General features: G+C 38.0%; 1 protein-coding gene across 1 annotated transcript; it reads left to right on the forward strand.

The window, feature by feature from the left end:
* On the forward strand, positions 1,923-3,429 carry LOC109225539. The gene is made up of 2 exons (XM_019390246.1): positions 1,923-2,124; positions 2,581-3,429. The coding sequence occupies exons 1-2, from the start codon at positions 1,972-1,974 to the stop codon at positions 3,160-3,162; spliced, it is 735 nt and encodes a 244-aa protein (XP_019245791.1). The 5' UTR covers positions 1,923-1,971; the 3' UTR covers positions 3,163-3,429.

Consider the following 13,924-nt stretch of genomic DNA (forward strand, 5'->3'; position numbering starts at 1 on the left):
AAGAATGGGAGAAACTTTGAACGTAAAGTTTGAGTGGAGGAAGGTGACAGTACTTATAGCTTGTTGGTGACGGTTCAGATTCGGTAGTGGCCGACCAGCAACTGGCAAGCATTTAATGCATCGGTAACTGAACCGACGGGACATTTCGATATCCACTTGTAGCTTACGTCATAGTCGGGTTCATCGCTTACGTCATGGCCCATCGAGATGGGATTAGAAAGTTTATATCGTTTCTCGTCATCTTCTTTCCGAGAAACGAGGGGACTATCTGTATACGGTCAAAACCGGGCTTGCCCTTTCGTATGACTAATTGAGACTGGAACATGATATGCCAAGGTTCAACCTCGTGTTATAACGAACCATGGAGCAAAGTTAGATTGCCGAGCTCGTGACCCAGAGACCGATCATGAACGAGATCGGCCAAGATTGAGACCGAGCAAGATAGAGATCGAGCGTGATCCAGGTAAGCTTATCGAGCCAAATAACGAAAAGCCGAAATATCCGCAATTGGGCAAGGATCACGGCGAAAATCTCAACACGAATCAAGAAGAGGCCGATTAATTAGCTAATCATGAGATTTCTTACTATATTTAGAATTGTATCAAGGGTAGGACTCTCCTACCATATAAAGGGGGTCTGATTAGTTGTAAAACATATTACATTTACGCAATAAAAAGTAATACATTGCCTTTCTTTTGTTTACATTATCAGTTGAAACCTCGCTTGGTTCAAGGGTGATCGAACTCGAGGGCCAAGGCTATTCGATTCGTTCGGTTTGCATTTATTTCTTTTGCAGTCAGTTTCAATATTAATATTTATCTTCTTAAATTGTGCCAAGTTATATCACATATCATTAAAACCACGTATAAATTTAATTGTTATCCGATTTTAGGATAGACAAAAGATTGCATTGAAAATAAAATAAAATATAGAAGACAGGACGGAATACTCTTTCCCTATCTCTATGCTAAAAACAAGGATAATCTTGCAAATTGCAACCCTCCTTTTTCTTCCCATGCAGTAAAAGGTAGACAATAAAAATAAAAAAAAATAAAAAAATAAAAAACTAAAAAAATTAATGTTGTGTTCAATATTCAAGCAGCGGGGACTATACAACTAAAAATTAAAGTCGATAGTTCGGATGATATGAAGATTTCGTAAAAAAATCTGAATAAACAATTCAATGTTAATTAATGTCGTGTACAAATATACATGTGGTATGGCCGTATGGACTATACTACTGAAAAGTCGATACCTCGGATCATATAAAGATATCATAGAAAACCGAATTAGTTGTAGAAAAAATAAATGCACTGGGGGAATTAAGGTCTAATTAGTAATTAGATTAAGTCTAAGTAGAAACAAACAGAGTAAAGAATTACATCAAAAACCAAAAAAAAAAAAAAAGAGAGGGTAAAATTGGGTTCTGGATATGTATGCTCGTTGGGTAAAATTAAAATAGGATGTGGATGTATATATTGGACTATTGTGGCCAATAATCTGATATCTTAAGAAGAAGTTAATTTATTAGTTGATCCATATGTTTTTCAATCTCGACACATTTCCAACTCCAGTGTAATACAGGGCATATATGTTCTCATACATCTACACTGGCAAATTTAATGTCTCATAAATGTTTGAGGTGAATTGGTGTAATTTGCCCCTGGGCAATTTCAATTTTACTTAAAGGGAAATAGTTTTACTTTAAAAAAGACTCTTCTCAAAAAATTTGTAAGAAAATGGTTTCATGTTTTCTAGGCAATTCTGGAAGAGAAACGTGGAGAAATTGACACGAAAGCAGAAGAGTCCAGGAGTCACTAGAAGCTCTAGCCACGTCTAGAGAAGTTGACACGCCAACTAATACACACCAATACAGTGATCAGAAGTTTTTAGTTGCTTATATATAGATTCTATGCAGAGGAAAACCATTATAAAAGTTGTAGTATTTGTTGCATATACAAAAGCTCAAAGATGCAAACAAGAGTGGCGATTTCTTCAGCTACAAAACTTCATCGACTCTTATTGGCACAATCTCAGAAGAGTGTTGAATACCTCCCAAACAGATTTTGCTCTTCTACTGTAGGTCGAACAGCTGATCCTGCCGTCCATTCTGGACCTCTTGAAGTAAGTGATCTACAAACTAAATCTCAACCATTTCAATGTCTGAATTTGTGATAATGATGAACGTAAATTGGGGGCTGAGTCAAACTTGGACGATATAAAAACAGGTGAAATTAATAAATGGATCATGATTCAATATGTTAAAAGTTACTTAGGTCAAAATAGAAAATTAGATATGGCTAGCTCAACTAACAAGTTATCCTGTGCAACAGGATCGTATCCCCTTTATTATTATGTTTTTATTTTTTATTTTTTATTTTTAATTTTGTGTTTTAGTAAAAGTATAGGTAAGTCGGTCTAATTTTTATAAAAATGTTAGCTTACACATTCAAATTTACATGATTCTATATATCCAAGGACGTTGTAAGTTTAGGTTGCAATTACATTTTCATTCACTAGCTTCACCTGTTTTAAAAGTTTGTTGGGGTCAATGAACTAGTACGTTGTATTAATTTGCAGGGAGATGACTTAGAAGAATCAGTAAAAGTAGCAGAAAACGAAAGGAAACAACCAAATATAAATCCCGGTAAAGATAACGATGCATTTGCGCCACCAAAATCACCAACCGGGTCATCCCAGAAGATAGAGAGTACAGGGGTAAACAAACCGATAGACCCTTTGACACAGCAAAAGCGACAGAAATCCAATGTTAGCCGCTCCAATGGAGCGCTATCATTAGAAGATGTTAGCTGCGTGGGATTAGACGGTACACCGTGGCCTGACGAAGCGAAAGACAGAGGAGCACAATTAGAAGATGACAGAGAATACTTCAAGCATCATAAACCATCTCCATTGGCAGAGATGGAGATGGCTGATACGAGGAAGCCTATTACACAGGCGACTGATGCACCACCGGGAGCTGGTGTCGCATTTTATCCCGCACCTGACGGCGGGGTAATGGTATGGAGGCCGGAGCAATTGGAGACTGCTGAAGAGGCTCTGCTGAATGCGATGGAGATATGGAAACAGAACGCTATGAGAGGTGATCCTGATTCACCACATGGTAGGATTCTAAGACAACTTCGTGGTGAGAACTGGTAATCTGATGACTAGTTAGTGATGATTAGTGGCTAGTACCAGGTCTTTGGTTTTCTGTTTTTTGTTTATTGTTACGGTGCTGCTTTACTTTGTCCAATTTCACGAGCTAAAAACACCATGTGCGTAAAGTGTTTTGAGGCCTGTAGACCGTAAGGATCTAAATTAGTCTAAGCTTGAATTAGCAATCTACTCTAATGTTTTTCTGTAAGTACATGAGAAGTGATGGATACCGTTATTTTTTCGGATATGAATAAGTCTAAGCTAGAATCATCAGTGAATTCTCCAATTTACGATTGCAACACCAGATTCTCCGGTAGATAAAGTACTTTTGATCATTTTCTCCGCGTGTGCTTTTTATGTTTTGTCCTTTGATCTCAAGGTTCTAATTACAATTGCAGTTAGAATTAAGTATGGTAAAATAAATTCAAATCACGGGGGGTGGGGTGGGGGGTGGGTTTCTCCTTGAACGGGATGTACTTCGATCACAGTTGAATAAGAACTTGAAGAGAAATAACAGATGTACTTCGATCACAGTTGAATAAGAACTTGAAGAGAAATAACAGTATATTGCTTCTGAATGATTTTTATATGTGCTTTACAAATAACAAAACTTCTTTTATATAGTAGGGGAGTCTTACTTTAGGAACAAAGAGTCTTACTTTAGGAACAATTCTATAAAAGGTAAAAATTTCATGATTTGTTAGTTAGCCGAGGTAAAAATTTCATGATTTGTTAGTTAGCCGAGGTAAAAATTTTATGATTTGCTAGTTAGCCGATGTGTCATTGATACATGTTTTGATTTTTATCGTGATACCCGATCGGTTACGAATATTTCTGCCTTCTGTTATTCGGTCTGATATTTCCTCGAGCTTATTCGGTGTCAGAGTCAATTTCGGAATCACGGACCCGAAGACGGGCACTCGGACCTCGTGGCCTAGTTCGATGGAACAAGAGGTCGACCTTCAACCGTTCACATTTAAATCTCGTGGCCTAGTTCGATGGAACAAGAGGTCGACCTTCAACCGTTCACATTTAAATCTCGATCTGTCATCTAATAGACGAGTCCGATTTCGATCATATACAAGTTGTTTACTCGTACACGGTATAATTAAATTTATAATGTGGTTTATAGACACGTGAATTAATTTGATCTATAATACGAAATATAAGAATAGAAGTAAGATTATAAAAATATCTTAAGAGAAACACAAGTTTGGCTATGAATTTAGCTTCTCTAATAGCAGTAACAAGAACATATTAAGAAATAAATAGAGAGAGCAATTTGATACATAAAAGCTGATTTTAGCTTTTGTGTGCAGTATATTTTATGTCCTTCTATGGGTATTTATAGTTCTATTCAGGGAGATAAGATCCTCAAATCAAGTTCTTCTTGAATAAAAATAAAATCGCTATTGGTGTTTGCATAACTGTTAGTTATTAATAAAGAGATTCTTTGTAACGGATGCTCATTTAATGGTGTCTTTCCCAACCGATGTCTTCCTTTCAAATTTTTGTTATCGGCTCCCATGCTTTCGGAATTTATGTAGCACTGAACTCATGTTTATAGCAGATGTCAACTATTTACCGACTCATATATTACCTGTCTCCAGTTACACGTGTCACCTAGTCATACATCTTAACCATTTTACCGTGTACAGATAGTTCCCTACTTTTCGGTGGCGATACTTTAGTGTTACCGGAAAGCAAATAAAACTCCTTTCCTTAGTGGGTAAGTTAAATAGTTTATGACATTTGAAAGGACACGTGTTACTTTGTAATTTGATAAATATTTTCGTCAGTTTTCAAGGTAATCATGACATCATTTATGCCGTTTATAAAATTCTCGACTCAGTACTTTTAGCTTTTCCTTTTACAAATTCCTCTTGTTCTTCAAATTATCTTAGAACCCTACTGCAAAATCTCTTTTCCTCAGTAAAATTTCATAACTCAATTTTCTTACCACCATGTCTTCTACTATTTTTGTTCCGGGAAATTTCGGCTTTCTATTCGGTGGAGGCCCTAAAAAGAACAAAACAAAATGAGTCGATGCTGACTCCGAAATTCCTATCGTTAACACCATCATACCTCTTCAACTTAACACTCCGTTAGACCTTCAAATCCAAAAAGAACATATTAATCCCAAAAGCGATAGAAACTAGACTGTTCGCATGTATCATTCTTCCATTCTCCTTTCTAACATGTCAGTCGTAACAGAAGATTGTGACTGGGATAACATCGAGATCTTTGCCCCTAATAAGGTGGAAAGGATCACCTTTCAGCAAATCAGGGTTCATGTTTGTTTATACTTACCTTTTACTTTGGAGTTGAATAAGGAAATTGACTCCATAATTTTAGAATTTTGCCACCGTTGCAAAATCTGGGTAGCTCAAGTGAGTCCATCAATATGGCGTACGATGTCCTGCCTTCGAAAATTGTGCTCCGAGTCTATGGAATTCCTCACTTTTGCATATTTAAGCAATCTCTATTCCCCGAAGAACTTACGTGGGGTGTGCTTAAACTCAGCATACGCGGCCATCATGCCATCCTTATTAGTGTTGATGACAACAACGACCATTGCTGGATGGAATGGTTCGTTGGTATTGTCACCAAAGACATCTTAAAGGCAACAACTCCTCTAATTCCTGTATCTTGGAATCTTATTCATAAGTCTTCAGACATCTTTTCCTTATCGCATTTAAAAAGAATTTTCTACTTTATTAACCTTTTATTTCCTCATTCCAGCTACTCATTGAGAATTACCATCGATTAATAACATTATCTGATACGTTCAAAAAATCTTAGACTTTTTCACACCAGACGCTCGATGGTGGAAAAAAATGGCCCCTAAATTTGAGCGGAAAGTCAAAAGCCACGGTAAAAGCTTCACTTTTTTTCCTTTTGACCTTCAACATAACTTAGAATCAATTTCCTGACTCTTTTACATAATACATAGGCCTGCCAAAGGGGTCTTCAATTTCCCTCCTATTGAGCAACGACCCAAAGGAAGTTCGTCAACAATTACAAAATGTCCTCAATCGGAAGAGAGCTTGTGAAGCCGCTCTTGCTTTGGTGAAGGAGCTTCCTCCCTGAGTCCCCAGCCCAAGAACAAGAAATCAAAGAAAAAATGTACCTCCACAGTTAGGACTCAGGAGAAGACTTCAACAAAGGGAACTCCAACCGGACCAACCACAGTGGTCCTTGTTGATGAAGGAATTGATGATGAAGCGGTTCATCTTCAAAGAAGAAAAAGATCTTCATCAGCTCAACCGGGAGAACTTCTAACACTACAACAGGAAGAAGTTCAAGGACTCTTTATGAAAATGGAATTGCCTAAAATGTTGAGTCTCCTTTACGGACTCCGGTCAATGCTTTCGTTCCGAGGAGTTCTACCCCTAACACTCCTCCGCCATCAACTTCTACATCAACCGAAACAACAACACCTTTTTCACCCGTTGCTAGCTCTCCACCGGCCCCATTTGAATAGGTAGAAGATGTTCATTCCCCACGGTCTTCCGATTATGGAAATTTAGGGAACACTTATACACATCTATTCAAACCCCTCATTCGCACGATTTCAAATGAATGCCACCTACTCTTCCAAGATGGTGGAGGTCTCCAATTACGTGAAGCTACTGGCCGCGGATAAAAATTGGCGAAAGATGGACTCTCTTTTTGCCGAGTGTCTGATAAACAACACCATGCATTGTTCAGCTCATCTCTCAATTTAACTTTCTTCTCTTTCCTTCTCTCTTGCTAGATTTTGCCTTCACAACCGCAACTTTAACCTTTTTAGGCTAATCTCCTTGCTTCTGAGAGCCTGCAAAAGTTGATTTTGGACAAACAAGAGCTTACTATGGAACAAAATCAACTTGTTTTCGAAAGAAATCAGCTTCCCGAGCGTCTCGCAGATTTGGAAGCAAAAGTTGCTCAAATGGGCGAACTCGAAGCCCGACTGGAGCAATTAGAGCAAGAAAGAATGGCCCACAACTAAGAAGCTGCTCAACTACATGAGTATCTCAAGGAGGCGAATGCCAAACGGGTTGAACTACATGATGTCGTAACTGACATGGCCGAGCGTAAGTTTGCTTTTATGGAGCAAATCCACAACTTGAAAGAAGAATTTCGTTTGAAAATCGAAGAGGCTATTGGCGCTGGGGAGAACAGAGACAAATTGAAAGAAAGGCTCAGAAAGGTTATGGAGCAGAACCAGATTCATGCGAAAACCAATACTGACCTGGATTCCAGGATCAACATTGTGCGGGCTGAAAATGTTAAGCTTAAATCCAAAATCGAGAAGCTCCGAGCTACACTCCAAGATCAAGAAGATTATTTCTTCCTTGAGAAAACTCATGCAATTTATCACATGAGGAGGAAGACTTTTGAGGAGGCCAAAGAGAGTATTGCAAACATAGATGATTCCACTGCCAAAGCTCATAGATTGGAACCAACTTCTCTCGAGAACATTCCTGCTCGGTCATGTAAAGGAAACCGAAGACTCTTCTCTCCCTTTGGGTTCCGCAAGCAAAAATAATTGGTGTATTTTACCTTTTTATTGTAACCATGCCAAACCTTCTTTATGTAGTTTAACATTTCATGTAATGAAAGAAATCTTTTGCTTAAATCTTATGCAAAAAATACTCTTTTTATTTAACTAATAAAGTTTGGGAATTGTTTTTGCATCCGATAACATTAATTCTCGGAATTCATACTTTCCAAAATTTACCCTTTTATTATGAGGGTTTCATAAGAGAGGGCCCTTATGTTTACGGTGCTCCTGAATATTATGTCTCCTATTCATTTTGACACATGAATCTGAAGTTTAATTAACTTAGATAAATTAACTTGTCATTTGGATAAAAACAAATAGAACTTTGATTTATTCTTTCCTTTCTCAAAAGTATATTTACACAAACATTTATTTTCTTAAGTAAATAAAGCTACCAAATACATGTCGCTATATTTATACAACTTATTTTGACGGGTTTGATCATGCGGTCCCTGGTCCTGATAAGACATTGACCCTGGTTCTAACAGTCCCTGGTCTTCGTGGCACTTTTAGTGCTCTAATATGCAATAGTTTCCTCCCAGTGTTTGGATGATAAGTACGAGAATTCAAACATTAGAGATCTCGCTATCCCCAACGATCCTTTCTTTGTGGTATGCTTTACATTGTAGCCTCATTACAGACCTTACTAGAAAAACCCAATTGGGACAAAAACTGGTCGAAGGAAAAAAGAGTGCAACACATACTTGCAGAATGATAAGGTTGTTCAACAGTAATACGTTTTGAGGTGAGTTACGTTCCAATTGCTTGGCAATTTAACTTCGTCTTGATTCTCCAATTGATATGAACCTTTATCGATTATAGCTGAAATCCGGTAAGGTCCTTCCCATATTGGTCCCAGCTTCTCGACATTAACTTCTCGAGTATTTGAGTTACTTTTCTTAAAACCAAGTCTCTAACTTTGAAACATCGAAGATTTGCTCTAAAATTGTAATATCTTTCCATTTTTTGCTTTTGTGCCACCATCCTCACATACGCCATATTTTGGTGTTCTTCGAGCAGATCTAACGTAATCGGCATTGCTTCATTATTCGCCTCCTTAATATTTCTCAAAGCCAAAACCAACTCTAGTAAATTGATGTTAAATTTGTAGTTGGATAATCGGGGGTATGCTGAATCTCGGTACACTGAGGTTTCTTTCTCCTGTAAAGCTCTGCTACTTCGACCACGATCCACCCTTCTATCGAAAGCAAACATGTTAGATGACTAAAATCCTTTATTTCATCGCCCATCAACCCTTTCATAAGGCTGGAAACATTAAACTTTTCCAGATTTCGATTACGATTACGTCCTTTGGAAGACACCGAGGAACTCGGTTGATCATCTTTTATTCTAATATTTGATTTATAGCGATTGTGGCACCTGCCCATGTGGTTGCCTGAAATTCTAACAAATCTTTCCTTCAACTTCCTGGAGGTGTCAGATCTCAATCCGTTGAGACCCTTCGTAAACGCTTGAGCTGCCTACACGTCCGGTACTTTCCGGCAACAACATCCCTTCCTTATGAAATCGGATCACGAACTCTCGCAATAGTTAGTATTCTCCTTGGGTGATTCTGAATATATCTGCCTTTCTAGCTTGGAATTTTATTGCTCCAGCATGAGCTTTAATAAAAGAATCTACGAGCATTTCAAAAGAGTCAATGGAATTCTTAGGTAAAAGAGAATACCATGTTGAAGCACCCTTCATTAGAATTTCGCCAAATTTTTTCAACAAAAAAAATTCAATTCGGTATGGGGCCAAGTCATTTTCCTTTACTCCCGCAGTGTAAGTCATGATATGCTCTTGTGGATCTGAAGTCCTATCATGCTTTGGTATATCTGGCATCTTGAATCTTTTTGGAATCAACTCTGGGGCTACACATGGTTTGTATGGCAACTGCGTATACTTCATGGAATCCGGTCCCTTCAACACCAGTTTCGCTCCCGGGATTTGACCATCCGAACATGAAATTCTTTAGTATTTTGATCCATTCGTTTATTCATCTCCCTCATGAATATCATGAGCCCGATTTTGAGGATCATTAGCATTGTTATAGTTCTCGGATCCCCTACCTGCACCACTTGCCTCATTAAAATCGAACTCCTCCCTTATCGTTATCGGTCCTTTGATCTATTTGATTTGCCAGGACACTGGGAGGAATCCTGTAACGACCCGACTGGTCATTTTGAGCATTTGCATTCAATGGTCATGAATAGCTTCATATGGTGTATTATGACTTGCGTGTATTGTCGGTTTTGGTTTTCTCGTGGTTCGGGATTGATTTGGAATGATTCTCATTTTAGAAACTTTAAGTTAGAAGAGTTGACCAAGTTTGTCTTTAGAGAATTTGATCTCGGATTTAGGTTCTTATGGTTTTGTTAGGTCCGGGCAGTCATTTTGGACTTGAGGGTATGCCCGGATCTGCATTTGGGGTTTCTAAAAGGTTTTGGCATTATTTAGCGAAAGTTGGCAATTTGTAGGTCTGGAAAGTCCATAGGTTTGATCAGGGTTGACTTCGATACTATTGGGTTCAGATTGTTGTTCCGGTAGTTTGAAATAGTTTATTAAGCTTGATTTGAGGTGCGATTTGTGATTTTTATGTTGTTATGTGTGATTTGAGTCCTCAAGTAGGTCCGCGTCCTGTTTTGGGACTTGTTGGTATGTTCGAATGGGCTCCCGAGGGCTTAGGTGCGTTTTTGGATGGTTTCGGATCATTTTGAATCACCTTATGATGGCTGATGTTCTGGTGTTCTGTTGCTCATCGCGTTCGCAGTCATTACATCGCGTTAAGATTTTTGGGTCCCTAGTTTTTGTTCATCGCATTCGCATTGAGGAGGCCGCATTTTCAAAGCTTTATTGGTCAGACATGGTTTTGGGCATCGCGTTCACGGTGACAACGACGCATTCGTGAAGGATGCGTCGCGTTCGCGATATTTGTTGGGGATGGAGGCAGTTTGGCTTTGTGATCGTGACTCGCGAGGGTACAATCGCGAAGGGTACACCTAAAGCAGCAGTGTAAGTTTAGATTTTCGGACTTCAAATTATTTTATCACATTTTGAGTTAGGGAGCTCGGATTTGGGAAATTTTGGAGAGGATTTTCAACACATGGATTGGGGTAAGTATTTTTGACTCAGTTTTAATTATTTTACATGATTCCATCTTCGATTTTGGCATTTAATTTGATTAATCTAAAAGAGAATTGTTTTTTTTTTCCAAAATATTTTTAAAGTGAATAATTGGGTTTTGAGCATCGATTTAGAGTTAGAATTGGATGAAATTAGTATGGTCGGACTCGTATTTGAATGGGTTGTTAAAATTTGTGAGTTATATCGGATTCTGGGGTGCGGTCTCGGGTTGACTTTGAATATTTTATTAATGATCCAACCTTTATCGTTTGGGTTTGATTCTTATGATATTATTTGATGTTTTTGAGTTGCTTTTGCCTAGTTTCGGGCCGTTTGGAGGTCGATTCGTGCAGGATGGCACTTTTAGTGTATCAATTTGGCTTATTTGAGTTAAGTTTCTTGCCTAACTTTGTTGGAGGAATTTTTCCTGCTAATTGATGTTGTTTTCCACATGCGGGATGCTGCATATACGAAGTGACGAGTGTATATGCATGTGTCAGAGTTTTCATGCTGGGGAGTGGGAATTATATGCTTCTTTGTGCTTATGTTGAACTAGATGATCCCTTAACCTATGTTTCATTTAATACGATGATTAATAAACTCAGTTAATTGTGTTAGAAATCATGCTATAATATATGACATCTTAAAAAGAATTTAATGTGATGTATTTGAGATTCGTTGCATACTTAAATTGATCGGAGTATATCTATAGCTGTTATTGTCATATAAATTGTTCTTTATTTGTAATTTTCACGACCCAAACCGATTGGCCGCGACGGGCACCGGGTGCCCTTACTCAACCGAGTACCAACGTAACGTATCTTTCTCATTACATCAACAAGGGTAAATGGGACAAAAGGACCGTATGAGGTAACAAGAATAAAACATGAGAGATCACTCGACATAAAATGACCCAACCTGATATACTTACTTATACATATGACGTACAGGCCTATTAAGGCCAAAATAATCACCTGTACCCTAAACATAGGCCGAAAAGGCCATACAATCTTTCATATACATGACATATGTCTACAAGCCTCTAAGAGTACATAAACGTCATAAGGCCGGGATAGGGCCCCGACATACCAATCAATAAATGTCTAAATCATACTAACCAATTAAGCAACTCCGGAGCAAATAGAGCGCACCAACATCTTTCACTGAGCTAATAGCCTACTTGGAGGAATCTCAACCTGTCTATCAGGACCTGCGGGCATGAAACGCAGCATCCCCAGGCAAAAGGGACGTCAATACAAATAATGTACCGAGTATGTAAGGAATGAAAATCAGTAAACAATAGACATGAGGAAACATGGAGTAAAAGACTTAACATGTATATCCGAATAGCTCTGTGAATCATTTAATATTATAATATCATGCACATGCGTATAAATGTCATACCATGCATGGGTATATGCGTTCATAACATCATCAAGCCTCTGAGGGTATCCTATCAAATCATATCGGCCACTGTGGGCAAATCATCAACGTATACCAGCTGATAAGGTGGTGGTGCGTATATAACGCCGTAACCTTTTCCCATATCCCATATATATATAACCGCCATCTGGTCTTGGGTCAATGTAATTGAATGCAACGCATGAGATGTACGTCAATAAAATCTCTCGGAATGTCATAGGACCATTATGCCTTTGATTAGTACCATGAAATAAACTTTAGCAACTTACATATTTTCGGAGACCCATGAACAGATGATAGAATAATATGACACATGGGGAATCAAGAACATAAGCATCTCTAGTATTTCTATGAATAGAGTCATTTATGAAAATTGTGCATTTGGTTGTTTCATTTGTGTCGTATAGATCATGCCAAAAGAAAGAAGAGATAGCCTTACCTGAGCCGATTCTCTTGACAATTTCTCTAACACACATCAACTGCGACAAATCACATAACGGCGGATCGAAGTAATGAAGAATCTGTATGATATTCTTTGAGAATGATTGTATCGTGCTCTCTTAGAATTGCAAATCCCATGTTGCTATAATATTATGTAGTTTTCGTATGAAATGCTTGAAGCAATAACGTTGCTATTGTAAAATTTTCCTTGTTGAAGCTTTTTCTTAAGATGTGAGAAAATTCAAGAACGTTGCTCTTGCAAAATTATGCTCGTTGAAGCCTTTCCTTAATTTAGATGTAAAATACATCTTTATTTGTGAGTTGAGATGAGATTTTAGGTCTTGGTGATGTGAGCCCCACCTTTCAAGATTTGGCCACCAAACACCCTCCAATTTTTGCCACCTTAGCATGTGATTTATGAGTCATTATTCAAGACCTCTTTGGCTGCCACATTTTAGCTTATCCATTCCCAACCAATTAACCACCAATATCTTAATTAATTGTTAATCCCCCATTAACCAAAAATTATTCAATTATCCACATAATTAAGAATTACCTCAAATTACTTAAAATACTACTCACTTTTAACACACCTTATATACCTTACTATCATGGTCATGTGATACCTTGTATGTTACTAGTCCAATAATACCAGGTATTTTAGCTCGGGTTGTATTTTATCCCAACATGTCATTTTTCAACGAAATTCATTTTCTTCGATTTTCTTACCCTCTCACCTTCACGAATTTACTCATCACTTTTTTGAAATAGCATAATGCTTATAATCTCAAAATAATACCATTCCCGAACTTACGTTGATTAACTTACGACGAAACTTTAACGTACGGAAATGTGGGATGTAACATCTCATTTCCGAGCTTATACCAATTTACTTATGGCGTACTTTTACGTACGAAAACATGGGGCGTAACATCATTCCCCCTTTGGAACATTCGTCCTCGAATGTTGACTGATGCACTTATTTGTCTCACAACCGGATAGCTCTTACGAATGGTTTTAATACTGACCTTCCCATTTAGGCAACTATTCTGTGAATAAATCCAAAGGCCAGGGAATTTCCCCCTTTAGGCCTCTTTCTCACACCATGACTTGTGGTCGGAATCCTTTCAATCTCGTAACTGTTGCTTCCTTCTGTCCTGTAGCCTGTATGACTCTGATCTTGTAAGTGCGCCTATGTGACTCTTCTCTCCCTTTTCCTCCAGCTTTTGG

This window comes from Nicotiana attenuata, chromosome 1 (genome assembly GCF_001879085.1).
Source record: "Nicotiana attenuata strain UT chromosome 1, NIATTr2, whole genome shotgun sequence".
Classification (NCBI taxonomy): domain Eukaryota; kingdom Viridiplantae; phylum Streptophyta; class Magnoliopsida; order Solanales; family Solanaceae; genus Nicotiana; species Nicotiana attenuata.